The sequence below is a fragment of the Lygodium microphyllum genome, chromosome 19 (genome assembly GCF_053477565.2).
Source record: "Lygodium microphyllum isolate KBCC chromosome 19, Lygodium_microphyllum_v1.1.10, whole genome shotgun sequence".
Lineage (NCBI taxonomy): Eukaryota > Viridiplantae > Streptophyta > Polypodiopsida > Schizaeales > Lygodiaceae > Lygodium > Lygodium microphyllum.
In genome coordinates this window covers 5,726,292-5,746,595 of record NC_141153.1, presented here as the reverse complement: position 1 = coordinate 5,746,595, position 20,304 = coordinate 5,726,292, and the positions used below count along the sequence as shown (strand labels likewise).

The 20,304-nt window shown below is 38.3% G+C and overlaps 1 protein-coding gene across 1 annotated transcript; it reads left to right on the top strand.

The window, feature by feature from the left end:
• The first annotated feature begins 15,514 nt into the window (after nucleotides 1-15,514).
• Nucleotides 15,515-18,253, top strand: LOC148019521 (pentatricopeptide repeat-containing protein At4g39530-like). The gene has a single exon (XM_087700795.1). It carries the CDS (start codon nucleotides 15,515-15,517, stop codon nucleotides 18,251-18,253), a length of 2,739 nt encoding a protein of 912 aa, XP_087556921.1.
• The last annotated feature ends 2,051 nt before the right edge of the window (nucleotides 18,254-20,304 follow it).

Sequence of the window (20,304 nt, the reverse complement as noted above, 5' to 3'; positions counted from 1 at the left end):
TCATCGTCAATGTACTGACCTTGAAAGAGACTATCATGGAAAAATCTAGGCACAATGTTGTTTTAATTTCCAAAAGATGAGACTCCATCCCTTCATCACTCTCTATGCATAATATACAAACCATATGATAAATCCAACATACTTGAACTCATTGAGCACAATGTCTAGGTAAATTTTGAGATATTGTACCACAATGTAACTATCAATTTGGTAGTTGAGCAACTTGATTATAAACATATGTTACCTACTCTTTTGAACGAGCGGTTTGAGTTCCTTGAGTGTTGTTGAGAGTTCAATATCACTCATAGATATGTTTTCTCAAGTATTAGGGCATCTATCACACTAGTATTTTTCCTACCGTCATTTGTTGCTGAAGAGGGCCAACTACAATGAAGTTTCTACCACTTTCACATAGGGTCTATAGGTGCCTTGTTTGCACCTAAGGGTTATGCATACCTTAATGGATGAAAAATCTTATTATTCTACTCCTTGATACTAGACATTTGTAGTAGTTGAAGTGCACAATGAGGGACTATTTATGATAAAAGCAGTCAAGGTTTCCCAAACCATCATGTGACATTCTAGAAGAGTGTTATGTTGAGATTAAGTTTTCCTACATGGTAAGAAGTCGATGATTCATTGAACTTAGTAAATATAGGGTTTAGGAATGCCTATCCATGCCATAGAGTTTTGTAATCTAGTGAGGCCAAAATAATGACTATATGGGCACTCAAATTCTCCAACATGCTCTCTTTGTAAAACTATGCCAAAAAATGTCGTCGATGTTGATATGGGCTTTGTCCACCAATGACTATCATACTTCTACTCTATACCCCCCATAGAACATGTGTTGTTTCCCATTAGCAAAGACTTGTATGCTAGATTGCCATTGTACAAAGTTGGGATTTCCTTCACCCTCTCTGGAGCACTTGTATTCTAAAGTAAATGATGTAACACTCTATGGCATCCCCCAGAAGTCTTTATGTAAACCACATGTGTGATTTGATTCCTTGTCTTTGTCCCCATGAATGGCTCCTCTTCCACATTAAGCAACCGCTATTGCATTGGTCTTATTTATTGGTGTTCAAGGGTTTGATGAACCTTCCACATGAATCATTCTTGGTCCTACATTACTTGGGCTTTTAGTGAGATCTATGGTGGGTGATGATTATGATGTGGTCTCATTTTCTTGCTTAATAAGATAGTCTTGTGAAACTAAAGTATCCAAAATATATGCTTGGTCAAACTCCTAGTCACTCTTATGATGGATTGGTGTACTCTATATTTGGCCATTCACGTGGATGATAGAAAGATTTTGTCCTCTCTTATTGATACAAACTTCCTCCTCCCTCACCATTAAGAACTGCTTGTTTGAATACCGTACTATCGGTTTGTAAATGAGAGAGGCTACAAATATAGGGTTTATACCTCATTGGTAGATTTTGATGTTGCAGACGATGATGGATCCACTTATGTGCCTATATATATATATGTATATATATATATATATGTTTGTGTGTGTGTGTGTGTGTGTGTGTGTGTGTGTGTGTGTGTGTGTGTGTGTATGTTTGTGTGTGTGTGTGTGTGTGTGTGTTTATTAGAGAGAGAGGGGGGAGGGAGAGAGAGAGAGGGGGGATTAACCTATGGGAATAACTGAATGGAGAGGGTGAGAGTTTGAGGTGCTTTTTCTTCAATCTGGTTGTTGTGTGCCTAATGAGATGAGAGACCACACTGGCCTTGGGGGGGGGGGGGGGGGGGGGGGGCGCTTTATATAACCACTTCAAGTTAGTGGAGCATTAAATGCATGTTAGAGATATGAGAGGGAGAGAGAGAGAGAGAGAGAGAGAGAGAGAGAGTTTATTGTGATTAGGGGAACATCGACAATCTCCTTTTTGACGAAAAAAATTCTAACACCCTCTCTGTGTGTGTTAGTTATAATATTATTAATTATCACTTATATTAATAGTCAATAAATAACAAATGAATTAGCCTATTATATTAATATCATAATGCATTATATGCCTTTAATACATATATTAATAATGTATTACTAATAATAATACCTACTTATTAATTATATAACTTCTCATATGCTTATTAATAACTAGTGTTATTAATATTAATCTATTAATATATTAATATTACTGTTATCATTAATGTAAGAGTATCAATATAGTGTGTTAATAATATATTATATATCAATATTAATATGGCATTAATATATTAAGATATTAGTATTAATATTAGCATGATAGTTAACATTAATATATTAACATATAAGAGAGGGAATGAGGAAGGGGATGCATACATACATACATACATACATACATACATACATACATACATACATACATACATACATACATATGCAGGAGGAGCGAGAGGTAGCCAGACTTAAAAGCAGAGCAGGAAGTGGCGGGAGGTGGCAAGAGAAGTGATATACTTTGCAGCGGGAGATGGAGGTTTTATAGTGAGTGGAAAAGAGAGAGAGAGAGAGAGAGAGAGAGAGAGAGAGAGAACAAGGAAGCATATGTGTTAGAAATTATGGCCAAAAAGAGGGATAATGGCAAGCCCCCCTCAATTGTTGCCACTCTTATATCTATATGTTGCATAGAATTAGGATAAAAGTGTTTTTCTTTTGTTGCAAGACCCACATGCTTGGAGTGGGTCTCAGAGGGCAGTGGTGTCTTGAATAAGGAGAGAGTACATACCTTGGCATCTTCAAGTGTGAATGAAGCTAATCAAGTTAGGATATTAAAGGCTATGGAGAGACCCATAAGCACATTCCACGAGCATGCCCGAATGTAAGTTCACATCTTTGAATATAACTATTAAACTTCTTGTGTGTGAACATGTTTTGTAAATGGGAATGTAGCATTCAAAGCATGGATAAAATAAGAGGTATTTTGGGTCATGCTACATGAGGGTGGGATGAACGTACTATCGCATTGAGCACAATACTATGAACTAGATGTAGATAGAAATAGGTTTTTCTAAGTCATAGAAGAGTTTAAGCAAAAGTATAGAGACATATTCTAGCATGCTTTTAATGATTTCAAACCAAAGGAGGGCATCACATCTTAAAAGGCGCTCAAGTTGATAGCATGGAGACTTCTACATACATATCAAATGACCTCAATTGTTGTAAGCTTCTTTGTGATGCCTTATTGTCTTTTTCTTTTCCATAACTAATAAGTTGATATATGGTAGGTTTATGTATGGACAATTGAAAAAGGGGTTGCAAGTGAGTTTACAAGGAGAATATGAGGACTGGGCTGACTTGGAGCACGAGATGTGCATGCATAAAGATTACCAAATCAAGTAGTACTTGAAAGACTGGATGTATAAGAGATGCCCTCTTCGTCAACTACCCTAATTGAGAATTTCCATCACACAAGAGAGTGATGTATATAAAACACTCAAAAAGCAAACAAGTGTATGAGACATATCTCTCAAATGTTATAGTAAGTTTTTGTAGTTTTATTTTTCATGGGTCCCCTTCTAATGAAAGCATGGGTGGCCACAACTAGGTGAGCCTAGTACAAAGGTTGATCAGCAAAGTAGTTAGGCAACTAGTGTTCCACAAGGTTTGATAGATTACGATTGGTAGCCTTTGATTCTCATGTGGTTCGATTGAATTCAACTCCAAAGCAAATGACTTGTCAATGTTTGTATAGTACTTAAGAAATCTAGAAATTAGAGATGCAAAGGAGCCACATGGACGTGTGTTGGTGAGGACATGGAGGGTGTTACAATGATTGAAACTACCCAAGGCCAAAACATAGTTCCATTAACAAGAGAGCAGATGGCACATACCAAAATTGTACCCTGAGTGTCAAGGACGCATAAAGAAGTAAGCATGGAGGTTATATAAGGTAAGGAGGTAACTTGGCTTACTTTTCAAGGTTCTCACTCTTACTACAAAATCTAGATGTTCTAATACTAGATTGTAATCAACGTGATGTCACCTCTTATATTTGGTTTATATTCTTTTTGCATGACTATAGAGACATCAATCCAAAAGTCATGCATAGTTGGCATGTAATATACTTTTCAAGGTTCTCACTCTTACTACAAAATCTAGATGTTCTAATACTAGATTGTAGTCAACATGATGTCTCCTCTTATACTTGGTTTATATTCTTTTTGCATGACTGTAGACACATCAATCCAAAAGTCATGCATAGTTGGCATGTAATATACAACTAAGAATATCATTCCAAATCTTCTAATAAAGACATTGACGTACGATCCCCTTGTGCCAAGAGAAACTAATGTGGGACGAGAGTACAATGGGGGTTGGTGATGACACAAGATTGGTAAGAATGTGAGCACATCACTGTAGGCCCAGTGTATTCCCTCTAGTAACACAAAATATTTAGTTCAATAGCACTTACCAATGTTTTTTAGAAGATGCATTGTTGTCCATGAGCGGTTTACAAAAGAGCCACTACTAAAGATAGAGGCACAATGCCGATCCTAGTGTATGAACAATAATATAAAAGAGTAATTGGTAAGATTCAATGTGCCATGATCAAATCATGTGTGAGGCTTTTAATGGATTTCTTTTTTATATAATCAAAAATGATGTTTTGGGGGGTTGCAAAGGAGGAAAAATAAGAGAGGTACAAACCGCTAACGCTTAAGGACACCACAAGCAAACAAACAAGTACACATGCTTGGCTTCTAAATTTTATGTATAGCAATTTTTTAAGGCACAATTGTTGTTTCCCTTTAGTATAAATAAAAACATTTATTTTTCTTTGTACTCAATCACAATGTCATTGATGTCAAGTCAGTAACTAAGGTTAATGCCTCTTCCATCCTCCAGTGACAATGGTGGATTGCTATACCATCCTATGTGATGCATTTTCATGATATTATGTATGTAATCTCCCATTTTATTGAACCAAATGAGTCAAATTTGAGGCCAAACAGGCCATGCAAGAATTTCATTAATTCTTAATCATATCTTAACTAGATAAAAATGGGAAAAGAAGAATACATCTTTAATTGCTCTTTTTTTTTGTAATTTTAGGGCCGAATCAATATTAAATAATGGTAGCACTCTCTTTTCTATCTCTTCCTCTCCTTTTATATTTAATGGTCCATTTTCCAAAAACATTGACTAGGACCTCGAAAAAAATTTCTCATTCCCAAAAGAATTTGATTATGACCTCTATATGATCATTTTTTAAGTTTAATTATGCTTTCATTTTGGACTTTGATTGTTTACATTCTTTTACTTTCATACTTTTATATGGTCTTTTAATATTTTTGTTTGTTCCTCTTTTTCTTCGTCTTGTTTCTCTTCTCTCCATTTCTCTTTCTCTCCTACTTACTTGCGCCATTGGAAGATTCTTGTTATATTATTTCTCCCTCATGCTCTCTTTCTCTTCTAGCCATTTTTCTCTCTCCTACTTGTATGCACCATATTGGAAGATGCCAAGATACATTTCTCTTTCTCTTTCTCTCATTTATGACACTTCTCTTTCTCATTTATCTTTATTATTCTTCTCAATATTTCTATTTTACATTTATTTATATATACAACTAGAAGAAGCATAATACATCATTTGGACTGCAAGAAGTAAGACTTCATTAAGCAATTGTTTGGAACACAATGAATATCATTTTTTTAATGTTTGCATTTGCACTAGTTTTAGAAGTCATAATAAACAAACATGTGGATATTTTTGTCATTCCTCTTTATTTCCTTTCTTTCACTATTTTGTGTTCTCTTTTTGTGTATTCATACATACCATTGAATGAAGCTAGAGATTTCATTAGAGCAAAACTCATCAAGATGCTTTTTGGAATAGTGATTGCAAATTTTTTTACAAATGTTTACATTTACAATAGTTATTAAAGACCCTAATAAACATATATTTGATTGTTGTAGGTATTTTTCCCTTCCCCCACAAGGAAATTAATGAGAACTTGAATACACCTTAATGAGATACTTACATTTCTTAATAGAAGTGTCAATAGCACTGTTTCTTTTTGAATTAAGGTGACTGTTACCTCAAGGAGATTCTCATTTATTTTCAAACTCTCTTTTTTATTTTTATTTATTCTTATAGTTGATGTGTGGGTGGATAGAAGATTATATATCCAACTGATTTGTTTATAGGTGAGACATCCAAATTAACATAAAACCCATATTGATAATGCGAGGCAAATGCTTTACCAAAACCATTATCCTTGGGAGAAAAATATATATTAAACAAAAAGCCATTAGGTTAGTTGAGGCAAGCACAAAGTTGAAATAACTAAAGATCTAATTAAAGAAGCTAAGATATGAGAATAAAGCAAAATATATGTTAGGGATTTGTGGGGGAGGCAATAATATCAAAGAGGATAATTAACCTCTTTGGATAAACACAATACTAAAGGCTTGTTGTGAAAAGACATAACATTTAATTTAATGTGTTTTTTTTCTCTCAACTTGAGCTCATTAGTTTTGCATTTTCTTTTGTAGCTCCTAACATTTTATTTTCTTGTGTAGCACCATGTTATCAATGCATGGAATATCCTTTGTTGATAATTAGGGACCATTGTGAATATGGGACACCCTAGTCATGGAGAAGGCAAGTACTAATCAATAACATTTTCCTCTATAGTTAGTAGATGTGGTAGCACACTAATAAAAGCCTACAAAAAACTAACAAAACATAGAAAAAGATCCAAATGCTTCTCAATTTAAACATTCTCATTAGTATGATGAGAGTACACTTGATTTTTATCACATTACTTTGTTAGAGAATTCAATCAAAGAGGCTTGTCTTTTTGCTATTTTTTATCTTTCTTTTTCCTTTTTGCAAGAGAATATTTTCTTTGTTATTTATGAGATTCTTTTGTGCCTTTTAGCCTTAACATTGGATTTTTCAAAGGGTTAGTAGGCAAGGCATAAGCATTACAATCAAAAGCTTTAGAAACTTGGATCATGCCAAAAATCTTGATTATGGTATATTCTTAATAACATTGGCTCTAGTTATGGATATATAGGAAATCCAAAAAATTTAAAGCAGCACAAATGGTGGCATGATGGGGTCATGTTGATTAAGCCATGGTAAATAATGGGCAAGATGTAGAATCCACCTCAGTCTTAGTCCTTCTATCACCAAAATTAGTTTTAAAATAATCATAGCCATGAAATAGTACTTATTAAATAAGTAAAAATTTAAATTAATGATTTATGAGCATTTTAAGAATGTATGATATCGGTGTCCAAGAAGGAGAATTCTTCACTAGAGTCATCCAAAAAGTCCTCATTTTCACAAGACTCAACAATAATACCCATCTAATAGTCCTCCTTAAGCCTTGTGAATTTCTCAACATCATTTAGCAAAAGGTATTCTTCTTCCCAAGTATAGGGAGGAGGAAAGAGTTGCTTGAGTGAATAACTCAGTAGCTTTGTGATATCTTTTTTCTCTTGTTTTTTAATCAAAATTTCCCCTTTATTATTTGTTATGCCAAGTTTCCTTGACATTGCCTTCTAATCCTCAATGGGCAATAACTCCTTAATGCCCATGTCTACCTATTCTTCTAGTATGTGAAGTCTAATAGAGTTAGCTAGCTTGTAGGCTTCAAAGTCAACTTCTATCTCCTCTCCAATGTATGAATCTTCAAAGGACTCTATATGAGCAAATGAATTAGCTGTTATCTCCTCCTCCTCTAGGATCTCCATTTATATTAAACTACAAAAATCATCCATAGATATGGTAAATGAGCAAAATCTAGATAGAAATTTGACTCGGAATCTAGGGCATGGTGGGAAGCAATCTAGCCTCCTAGCATGCTCGAGATTGCCTCCCATCATGTCTTAGGGTCCAAGTACAAAATAACACAACTAAGTTTAGATTTGGCATGTTTAAAAACTTAACACTGCATATAACATAATTTGAATGTTTTATACTAACAGGCATCACAATCTTAAGTAACAAACATAAGCAACTTTCACAATGCCCATGCAAATTCCCTCCATCAAACAAATTGATACCATAATCCAATAGGTGACAACTACAATGGAACCTCTTACAATTTAAAAGTAGTAGACTCCTAACATCCTTGCAAAGAATCCACTCTTCTCTATTAATATCATACAAAATAGTATTGACAAGTAAAAAATATACAATGTATTAAAATATTTATGTTACTTATAGCCTAACTTTCAATTTGAGAAGTCTAGTTGAGTCAATTGGCTCTTCTAGAATGGTAGGCTAAAAAGCACACAAACCCAAAATAGAATTTATACATTCACACTTCTATGCATGAAATAAATGGTCGATGTTACTTTACAATCTTCAAGATGGTTACATAGCCTTTTCATCACAACCCTTCTTTGGTTGTTGAATGGATAATGAATAAAAGTCACAGGCTCTATAATAACTCTTTTAGTCTCATCTATTTTCTTAAAGCTCTTGAATTCCTCTTGGAAATTTAACATGTTTAACAATATAACATACTATATGTTTAATGCTTTATTATAAATTTTTCTAGTATTATTAAAGAAACAAGTCTATCCAACTTTATAAAGACAGAAAAATAAATTCTTAGTTGGGGATTCCTCTCCACTCACAATTTTTGCTCCAACATAGCTGTCCTCTGTGCCAAGGTTCTCTAAGGCTTCTGTATCAACTTCTCATTGCACCAATTAGTTGCATATTGTCATACCACTCACCCTTTTTCTCCTTTAGAATCCTTTGCCTCCATGTCTATGGTTGTGATGCCCTAAGATGGCTAAGATTGGTTGATAATCAACAAACTCAAGGACGTGAAGGCGACAAGGTTGATTTTCATTTATTGATGGAAAAAGGTTAATAATAAATAGAAACAAGCCAACAAGCTACATGGATAAAGTCTTTGTATAAATTTTGCCTTATATCTTAAAGATACATAGGTACAAACATCCATACATGCATACATATATACATATATACATACATAAAAATATACATATGTACACAAGCATGTACACCCATATGCATGTACGTGTACTTGCATAATCATCCTTTTGTAGCCCACGTCATGGCATCTTGATCTTACTTTGATGGGATATTGTGATCCATTGCCATCACCTTCAATCTTCATTCGATGCATTTTGTTTTGCATCAAGTCCATGGAGTTCCATCGAATGATCATTGATATTAGCTCTATTATTCAAGGTCAAACAACACTGAAAGGCTCTTGTTGCTACAACTAGACACTTCCAACTAGCTTAAGCTCTAGCACATTACCCTTTCTAATGCTGGCAATGCAATTCCAAACTTAAAATGCTTGCTAAAATTTTGGATTGCTTAATCAAAGAGGATGAATGCAACCTAGCTAGACACTTCCAACTAGCTTAACCTCTAGCATAATATCTTTTCTAATCCTAGCAATGCAATCTCCAAACTTAGAATGCTTGCAAAAAATTTGGATTGCTTAATCAAAGATGATGAATGCAACCTAAGCTAATGGTTTAACTCATCCAAATTCAGGAATCCTGTCACTGGTACAAGAATAATGTTTCCGATTGAGAATCCATGACCGAAAAGGTCCATGAAAGTCACCAGCCCTTCATCTACTCATCCTACTCAATGAAAGGCGTTACTTCCTGCAGATTACATGAAAGCAAACATGGAATTTCTTAATATCACTTGGGAGAATCCCTAAATGGGTTAAGGGTTTTGATCAAGATTCATATGTGGATGGGTTCTTTTCCCCTCATACCTTGGAAATATACCTACAAGCATGTGGACACCAACCTTGAAATGTGGTATTATGGTGTACTCACTTTGACAACCCCAATTCCTAGTCAAAGGAAGACACATTTAACACAAAAAATGCTATTCTAATTTGGTGCATGATGTTGTCTCTACCCTTACCAGAACTCCTATATTGAAAGGGGCATTGATTATGAGCCTATCTAATGTTGATAGGTGTAGCTCGCCCTATGGAATTTGTGTATTGACTAAATGCACCAAACCTATTGAAGGGAAACCTGATGCCAAGTTTCTATATGGCATTTTAACTACCTAATGCCTTTTATAAAATGTTGTTGTTTTGTAGTTAGAAAGGTTTGATCATTCATTATGGAATCTGTGTATTGACTAAATGCATCAAACCTATTGAAGGGAAACCTGATGCCAAGTTTCTCTATGGCCTTTTAACTACCTAATGCCTTTTATAAAATGTTGTTGTTTTGTAGTCGGAGAGGTTCGATCATTCATTATGGTTTGTCATGGATAACATCAACAATGTCTTTCAAGCTAAGACTCTTGGAGGATCAATGTTGCTTTTCTTTAAGTGGGTGGCCACCACTAGCTACTAAGGCACATGATGCTATAAAGGCATACTTGTTCTTCTCCTACTTTTGTGGAATGGTTCTAATAGTAGCAAAGAACCTCAACATGAATGCTCAAAACTTTCTTGTCAACATGAGAGCGAATGGAATGAGACTAATAGGGAAATGTTTCAACAACAACAATGCTGCAAACTGTGCAAGTAACAGTACTTCTCAATGAAGCACATAGAGCTCATCCCGTGGTAGTGAATGTCATCAAGGATAGTATAGACCTAATAACTTTGGCACTCGAATTGCCTCTATTTTAGGGCATGCCTCTAGTAGCAACTATAGTACTTCTCAAAGTCTTAAAAGGAAAGGTGTGCTACTTGAAGATTGTAGCTCCATAGCTAAATGGTTGGTGTTTAAATAATCTTGTAGATCATTACTCAACATAGTCATGGCATAAGGACTATCCTTACCACAAAGTCTCCTGCAAAAACTATTCATATCAAATATTGTAATAGCCTTGCTCAAGCCCAATAACTACTTTGGGTATTTCTTTTTCATTTTTCTGAAACAACCAATTCCACCACTCCTTTTCGACGTTGGCTAGAAGTTTTGCCCCTCTCTAAAAGATATGTTCTATGTTCCTCGGGATACTTTGTATAATCCTCCCCCTACTTCTTGTAATTGCCATAAATATGATGATCATTTTACTCTCCAAACTCAGGCCCATGTTAGTACTATAGACATTATGATTCCCAAGAGAATGATCTAAAGGACTCAATCGTATTCCTTCAAGGAACTTTGAAGTTGATGAAGCAATGGAATCACTTATTACTAGCTTCAATGAATTTTTGCTTTCATTGCCTTGATAAGTCTATGTATTTGAATTAATTTTTGCTTGTGTAGCCTTGATAAGTCTATGTATTTGAATTAACTTAAAATAAACATTTCCCAAAAACTTCATGTTGCCAAGCATTCTACCAAGATTTTGGCTAAATTCAATACCCAATGAGATGACATCATACTACTGGTCTATTAGCACAGTCAAGTCTCCTACAACCCCTCTTTATTTTTTACAAATAGCCCATCATTGTAATAGCCATACAATGCTTTAATGGCAATGACTTTCAAGAATGTTCATTTGATGCATCTTCCATCCATGCTACTATCCACAATGAATTTTAAGGATTTGCATCTATCTTACTCCCAAGATAGCTATAAGTACCCTTCTTGATGGGTATATTTAAAGCACATATAAATAACTTCATATGGCTTAGCAATGCTACAAATTGTGTATGGACATTATATTAATTTACTCACACATGGTCATCCTACAAAGAATAATGATGTTCTTATGTGCAAAGGTAAATAGAAAAGTTTCTATAGGGACTGGAATTAACATCAAATTATTTTGGATAACTAATTTTAGCTAGGATACCTTCATCAATCTTCTTGAAACCATCTTTAGTGCACGCTCTACAAACATCGTCAAATGTTATGAAAGTATTGCACATAATGACGAATGTGGACTCATAATTGTAATCAATGCTTTGATTAAATCAGCATTCAAGAACAAGAGGAAGAATAGGCCTAAACCTTCTAGCTCTTATACATTTGTCTTGTTTGAATTCTCCATACCATGTTCTAGTTTGTTTCACATGCTTTACTTTGCTTTGTAATAATAATCTTACATTGATTATCCAAGCATATTTACTTTTGCTTGGATTATTGTAGCTATTTGGCAAGGGTAGCTTGATTACATGCTTTTTGCTAACACAAATATTGTGTGTGTGTGTGTGTGTGTGTGTGTGTGTGTGTGTGTGTGTGTGTGTGTGTGTGTGTGTGTGTGTGTGTGTGTGTGTGTGTGTGTGTGTGTGTGTGTGTGTGTGTGTGTGTGTGTGTGTGTGTGTGTGTGTGTGTGTGTGTGTGTGTGTGTGTGTGTGTGTGTGTGTGTGTGTGTGTGTGTGTGTGTGTGTGTGTGTGTGTGTGTGTGTGTGTGTGTGTGTGTGTGTGTGTGTGTGTGTGTGTGTGTGTGTGTGCGTGCGTGCGTGCGTGCGTGCGTGCGTGCGTGCGTGCACTTGCACTATCAATCTCAAATAGTCAATGTGCAAGTCCAAGACATAAGAATGTTCAAGGTGATGAGTACTCAAGAAGCTATTGTTTATGGCAACTACTACTCACCCAATCCACTCCGTGATTAAGAGGAGGTAAAAATTCCCCCCCCACACAAAAAGCCTACCTACAAATTGCTATGACCTATTGGACCTATGCATATCAAATTGTATACATGGATCATGCATTTTTCAACATCAAACTAAACTAGGCTCTATGAGTCATCAATGAGTGTAATTGTATGGTGGTACCAAATAACTTGCAAAGAGGGGAGCTAGGATTAGGGTTCAAATATAATAGAGATCTATACCCATGTCATAAAATGCTTGCACATGTTTTTCATTGAATCATATTATTTTGAGTTGTTATGTGCAAGAATATGTTGATACTAACGTGCACGTTGTCTCCCAAGAGTAGTAATACCAATAATTTATTACCAAATTAGGTTAGAATTTTGGGCAAATATTTGTTTGCAATTTGATATTAGAGCAAATCCTTTTATCAAACACATGCAAATTGCTTACATTTTGATAGTATAACTCATAAGAACTTGACAAGTTTGAATGTGACAACACTAATAACATTATGAGGGTAGTACTAATGATGCATTTTCTTTAAAGTGTTTTGTTGTAGACAATGTTTCTTGGATGAGTGATTGACAAATCACAAGATAACATGTGTACAAGAGAAAAAGCTTTTGTAATGGGATAAATGTGGGGTGTGTACACGCTAGAGAGAGAGAGAGAGAGAGAGAGAGAGAGAGAGAGAGAGAGAGAGAGAGAGAGAGAGAGAGAGAGAGAGAGAGAGAGAGAGAGAGAGAGAGAGAGAGAGAGAGAGAGAGAGAGAGAGAGAGAGAGAGAGAGAGAGAGAGAGAGAGAGAGAGAGAGAGAGAGAGAGAGAGAGAGGTGAAGCCATATAAGAGGTTGATTGATATATGCTCACAAGCCCTTTGAGACCAAACAACATGAGTTACGAGCTTAACATTAAAGTAAACTAAGTTTCCACCCTCATCTGTATGCTCAATAATCTTAGGAGTCCACTATATTTGTTTATTCATTTGAGATACATTAACTTACAATTTATAAGTGATCAAGAACCTTTTGCAACATTATGATAGCATGCGCGTGCATGCACACACACACACTGTGTGTGTGTGTGTGTGTGTGTGTGTGTGTGTGTGTGTGTGTGTGTGTGTGTGTGTGTGTGTGTGTGTGTGTGTGTGTGTGTGTGTGTGTGTGTGTGTGTGTGTGTGTGTGTGTGTGTGTGTGTGTGTGTGTGTGTGTGTGTGTGTGTGTGTGTGTGTGTGTGTGTGTGTGTGTGTGTGTGTGTGTGTGTGTGTGTGTGTGTGTGTGTGTGTGTGTGTGTGTGTGTGTGTGTGTGTGTGTGTGTGTGTGTGTGTGTGTGATAGAGGGTGTGTTGCAAGAAAATGGGTCCATGAATGGAAGAAACATAGAGTGGGCATTAACTTATCATGTTTCACTTTCATCCACCTTTACACATGAAAACCCTCTTAGATAAATCCCATCAAAGCGCTCAAAGAAAAAGCGAGAAGTATTAATGAGAAATAATATAGAGAGACAAGCAATAAGGGGGGGAGAGGGGTGATTGCACATCAGCATGCACCTTGACACATGGTCCTATTTGGGCCTAGCACATAGCACTAGATGTGAGTTATTCCTCCACACTTTTGTGTTTGATGTAAAAACCCTATTGTTGATTTTAGGGTCGTGCTAATTTAATTCTAGATCACATTAGTGTGGTTATAAACATTATCTAAAGAGACAACAAAGAATCCCATGGGGTAGATTAAGGCGTATTGCATGTTTAGTGAGGCATTTATATACCCAAGTATTTAAACCCCATTAATAACATTCTAGCTAACTTTAAAAATGAGCATCTTTAGGTCATCTAACTTCCTTGGCTAGAAAGGCCTCACTCAAGTAACAAAAGCAACTTGACATTCTATGGGCTACAAAGGGCTTGCTTGAACATCATAAACAACTTAACACTCTATGGGCTACAAAATCCATTTCCTATTATATAAGCCTTGCTACAAATCAATCAATGTTTGATGTGTGCCTTGAAATTCAATCACTACAAAATTGGCTACAAAGTAGAATAATCTTAGGCCAATGCCTCCCATGTAATGATCACAAAAACTTGAGGAATTGCAAATATTTCAAACAAAACCTTTTCAAAATTTAAAGAAGAGGGTGTTAAAAACCTTGAACCTTTGAAAATTTCAGTTATAAAAATGGCAAATACATGTAATTTGATTTTTAAATCCCTCTAAACTTTAGATGCGAATAGACTTGTAATGTGCCTCTAGGGATGCAAGATGTAGGGATCGAACTCGCACACTTGTTGAACTCAACCCACACACAATCCACTACACCACAACCCCGTTGCTCCAAAATTTGGAATTAGATGTTTTTGTACCTGCTACCCTTTTTTTTTTTTGAACACTACTCCCATCACACTCGTCCATTGTTAGGAATTGAAGTTAGCCGAAACATGCACACACAAATTATAATGCGAGCAAGTCCTTCAAGTCAATGGTTACGAAGTTGAAAGAAAACCAACTCTTACACACGAGATGAGAATCCTCATGGCTAAAATTTGAAACCTTGCCTTAGCATTCTTGAGAAGCCCTAATTTTAAGGCTAGTCTTTAGCTTAGAAGTCAAAAAAACCAACTTCGACTTCATGAGAGAACCTAGTTTTTACACAAGCCTTAGCTTAGAAAAAACTAATTTCTTATATGGGTCTTCATAAATTCAGGTCTTCTAAATATAAAATGACTTGTTACAAACTAATATACTATAGATCTAACATTTCTAATAGTTCACCTATTAAGCCAAAAGAAGTTCGTCATGAGATGAGATGAGAGAGCGTATATCGAGATGAAAAACATGAGAAAGTTACAGGAATGGCGCAGCAACGCGAGTTAGAGAGAATGAGAACTAGAGTGAGAGAGAGTGTGCGTGTGAGAACTATTGGGCCCGTAAGGGCGCACTCTCCTGGGCAGTGAGGGAGCGTCTGCATTGTTTTCATTGCAGCAGCAGCAACATGTTGAGCATCAAAGGATTATTGGAGACTGCCTGTGTTGTTGTTGTTATTGTGACGAATGATAGAGCTGCCCACTGTGGACAGCTTTATCCGTCTCCTGCACAATTGCAGACAAAAGAAGGAGCTGCCTCTTCTTATGCTGCTGCACGCGCACATGCTCGAGTATCGGCTAGAGGATCACATCATCCTGGGCAACCACCTAGTGTCCGCGCTGGTGGATTGCGGGAGCTTGCCCGACGCCCAGCACGTCTTCGACAAATTGCCTTGGCGAAGCCAGCACTCCTGGAAATCCCTCATCTCCGGCTACACCGATGTCGGACAGCCCCACTATGCCTTCCTCCTCTATCTCCAGATGCAGGAACAGTCCGTACAACCCAACAGCCATGTCCTTGTGTCCCTGCTGAAAGCTTGTACAGCCCTTCTGGATCTTGAGCAAGGCCACAGAATACACACGGACATCGCTAAAAGGGGTTTGGAGGCCTCCCCCTTTGCTGGTAGTGCCATCGTTGATATGTATGGCAGATGCGGCTCACTTGCAGAAGCCTGGCAAGTAGTGGACCAGCTTCCCATTCGAGACACCATTTCTTGGACAGCTCTGATAGTGGGATACACTGAGCATGGCTCAGGTGACAGTGCAATCTCATGTTTCGAGCATATGCAGCTGGAGGGCATCGCTCCAGATGCTAAGACATTTGCTTGTGGTTTGAAAGCTTGTGCCATGGTACAAGCATTACAAACAGGTGAAAGACAACATGCTGAGATAACAAAAAGGGGATTGGAAAGAGAGCTGTATATTGGCACAACACTGGTGGACATGTATGCCAAATGTGGTGCCCTTGTGGAAGCACAGCAGTTATTTGCCCAGCTAGAAATACGTAATGTAGTCACTTGGACTGCCCTGCTCTCAGGATTGGCAGAAAATGGTCTTGGAGATGAAGCTTTGAAATGCTTAGACCAGATGCAATTGGAAGCCATTTCTCCAGATGCTGATGCGTTGATTTGTAGCCTAAAAGCTTGCATCACAATGGAAGCCTTAGAAGCAGGCAAAGTCATATATGCTGAGATAACCAAGAAAGCTTTAGATAGTAATATTTATGTATGCCATTCACTGGTTGATATGTATGCCACAAGTGGCTGGCTTTCAGAAGCTCAATATATGTTTGACAAATGTCCTTTTCAAAGTGCAGTCTTATGGAATGCACTAATAGCAGGATATGTCGAACATGGCCTTGGTGAGATGGCATTGAATTGTTTTAAGAAAATGCAGCTCAAGGGTACATGCCCAGTGGTTCTCACATATACATCCATTTTGAGAGCTTGCTGTAGCATAGGAGCTTTAGAAGAAGGGCAAAAACTACATACTGACATGACAAGGAGGGTCCTGGAAAGAGAACTGTATGCAGGCACCACACTAGTGGACATGTATGCCAAATTTGGATTGCTTGCAGATGCTCAGAGATTGTTTGATCAGCTTCCAATACGAAATGAGGTTGCATGGACTGCACTTATTGCAGGATACACTGAATTTTCCTCTGGTCACAAAGCAGTGAACTGTTTTCAGCAGGCACAGTTGGAGGGGGTCTTGTCTGATGCCAGTATGCTTGTTTGCTGTTTAAAAGCTTGTGGCATTATAGGGGCTCTAGAAATGGGCCGTGAATTACATATGGAGATAATCAATCGGGGACTAGAAAGGGAACTGCATGTGGATCATGCACTGGTCGATTTGTATGGAAAATGTGATTGCCTTGTAGATGCTAGAGGAGTGTTTGACAATCTGCCTCTCCAAGGCGCAACCGCATGGAATGCATTGATTGCTGGGTATACTGAGCATGGCTTTGGAGAAGAAGCCCTGAACTGCTTCAAACAAATGCACCAGGTGGGGTTGTCTCCTATTATAGCCACATTTAGTTGTACCTTGAAAGCTTGTGGCCTCCTAGGAGTCCTAGATGTTGGCCAAGAAATTCATGCTGAGATACTGAAAAGGGGCTTTGAAAAGAATCCTTTTATAGGCCACATGCTGGTGGAAATGTATGGGAACTGTGGCTCACTTTATGAAGGCCAGGAAGTTTTCGACAAATTGCTTGCTCGTGACACTGCATCTTGGACTGCAATGTTAAAAACCTATGGAGAAAACCATGATGGTATCATGGCTATACGATGCTTTGAGGAAATGCAAAAGCAGGGTGTGAAGCCAGATGCTGTCACATTTACGTGTCTTCTGTCTGCATGCAGCCACGGAAGCCTTGTCTTCAAGGGCCATGAAATTTTTAGGTTGATGAAAGACCATGATATTAAACCAACACAAGATCATTATGCATGTATGGTTGATCTTCTGGCAAGATCAGGATATCTTCAAGAGGCGGAGAAATTTGCTGAAGCTATGCAGTATCTACCTTCTAAAGAGACCTTAAGAGCCTTGTTAACTGCATGTAAAATATATGGCGAAGTGGAACAAGGCTTTAGATATTTTCAGCAGCTGATCCTAGTCGATCAAGAAGATGGTGCTCCATACTTGCTTATGGGAGAGCTTTATACAACCGCAGGCAGGTGGGATGAAGCTAACAAGATAGAGGAAATGAGGAAACAAGCTGGGGCAAATAAGAAGGCAGCAAGTGCATCCATAGAGGTGAATGAAAATGTTCAGGATTTTGTTGTTGGTGGCAGCCGGAGAAATGATGTTGTATCAATGCTAGAAAGTTTACATTTTTGGATGAAGGGTGCAGGATATGTACCAGTACTAGATGTGATTTTAAATCATTCTTCAGATTCAGATTATGAAGCACCAGAAAGCTTGTAATAGATGACGTGCTGTTAACTCCTGTGGTTACAAACCATACTTAGGCTTTTGCTGATACAGCAGTTTATCCAAGGTGTGCATTGACTGGATCTGATATCGAAGGTGTGTGAAGGTTGATTTTTTGGGCAAATCAACTGCTCTTTAGACACCATTTGGATATTTTTGGAGGTGCACGAAGAGTGGGGTTGTTGAGGATGAGCCATCAAGGAGGGATAGGTGCACTGCTATGGCATGTGATGTGTATTGGTGTGGGGGATGGGGCATGCCATCATTTGGGGCATGTGTTACCATGGTCTGCTTCGGAAGGGAGGAAAGGGGTGGGGGAGGGGGGGTTTTGGGGTCGCATCACTTTAGCAAGGGGGGTATACCATGGTGCTGGAGGCAGGGCATGAAGTGGTTTGGGAGGGGGAGGGGGGAAGGGGGGAGAGTAGGTATGCCATGGTGTGGGAGGGGGGGCATGAAGTTGTTTGGGACATGCAATGCCCTGATGTGCCATTTGGTTTTGGGGGGGTTTGGGTTGGGGGGGCAAGAGGGGGCCATGCCATGGTGTGGGACTGGGAGCATGCTGTGGTTTGGAGCATGTGATGTGAGGGTGCGCATCAGAAGGGGGGTGAGTTGGTGTTGCATGAATATTGGTTTTTTTTTTTTTTGGGGGGTGGGGCGGGGTGGGGGAGTATGCGGGGGAGATATATATGCCATGGTGTGGGAAAGGGGGTACTGCATGATATGGGGCATATAATTCCATGGTATGTGTGAAGGAACCATGCCATGGTTGGGGGGGCCTTGGTGTGTACCAGGGAGACTGTCATGGTTTCTTTTTTTGGGGGGGGGGGGGGGGGCAGGTAGGGGGGTGGGTGGGGTGTTGAGGATGAGCCATCAAGGCAGCTTGGTGAGGGGGCATAGCATTGTTGGCATGGGGTGGGAAAGTGCCACATCGTGATCTAGGGCATGCCATGCCATGTGTTCGTCAAAGGAGGGCACAGCATCTTTAGAGTGGCCATTTATTGTTGGCATTGCCATGCAAATGGCAATGGTCTTGTGATGATGCCTAGTATGACAATTTTCTCACCAGATTGATGTACACTCGTGGTTCCCACAACAGGGTCTTATTTCCTTTTACCCAGGACTGCATGGCAGGATGCCTGAAGATGGGTCAGAGTCACAGAAGAGTGAGGATGGGAAAATGCTTGAAAATGTTCAGAGTCCCAGAATTCTGAGACTCTCTAAACAGTTCTTTGATTGAGTTAACTTGAGCCAAGTGGGACATGTGGCAGGGAACTGTGGGTTGATCCTTTGTCCTGGAAGAATGTACTTTCGCATTGAGACATGGCTGAAGGTGATTCTTGGGTCTAGCTACCTCTTTAACTTGTCTTGTGTGCTGCCCCTTTTTGGCTCATCAGCTTGATATTTTCTAATAGCTTCTGCTGGATTTGTGAACTATGCAGGTATCACCAATGGATTGGGAAAGGACAATGCTTGCAGTAGGGCCGTGGCTTATTAGAGCTGTATGGAATCTCTCTGCTTTCAAGGCTGTGGGAGGGCATATTGGGTAATTGGCTTAAAGATTGTAAGTAATTTCAGTACGTAGTATCTTGCATAGCAGGTTCTGAGAATGGATCAGAGATCTCGACACTATTTCTAATCTCTTAATGTGTGCAATGGAGTAATGCATACGAGCAAGATAGGTGGCTAGGACTGAAACCTTAGCAACATCTAAACTTTAAAGTTTCTTAATGTGAGCACGCTCTAATACGGACTCAAGAGCAGGGTACGTGGGTAATGCTCATTGAATCAGTATCCTGTGCCTCAGTAGGGAGAACCCACCGTAATGAGGCCACCATGCGATTCTAGTGACTAATCGAATCCAAAGCAATATCTTTTCTTTGTCAAAGGACCAGCTGCCCCCAAAAAATATAGTTGCTAAAGGATCAATTTGTTGAGGCCTCGCCACGCGTGAGGAATGCCAAATTGCTGTATCAAAGTTTAGGTCAGTTCTTGTCAACAATATTTCATAAAGCCCGCTTAACCGAAAAGATTGAAAGAGCCATTGA

Bases quoted from the DNA above. Each gene is read 5' to 3' on its own strand.
- LOC148019521 (XM_087700795.1), top strand. From the start codon at position 15,515: ATGATAGAGCTGCCCACTGTGGACAGCTTTATCCGTCTCCTGCACAAT.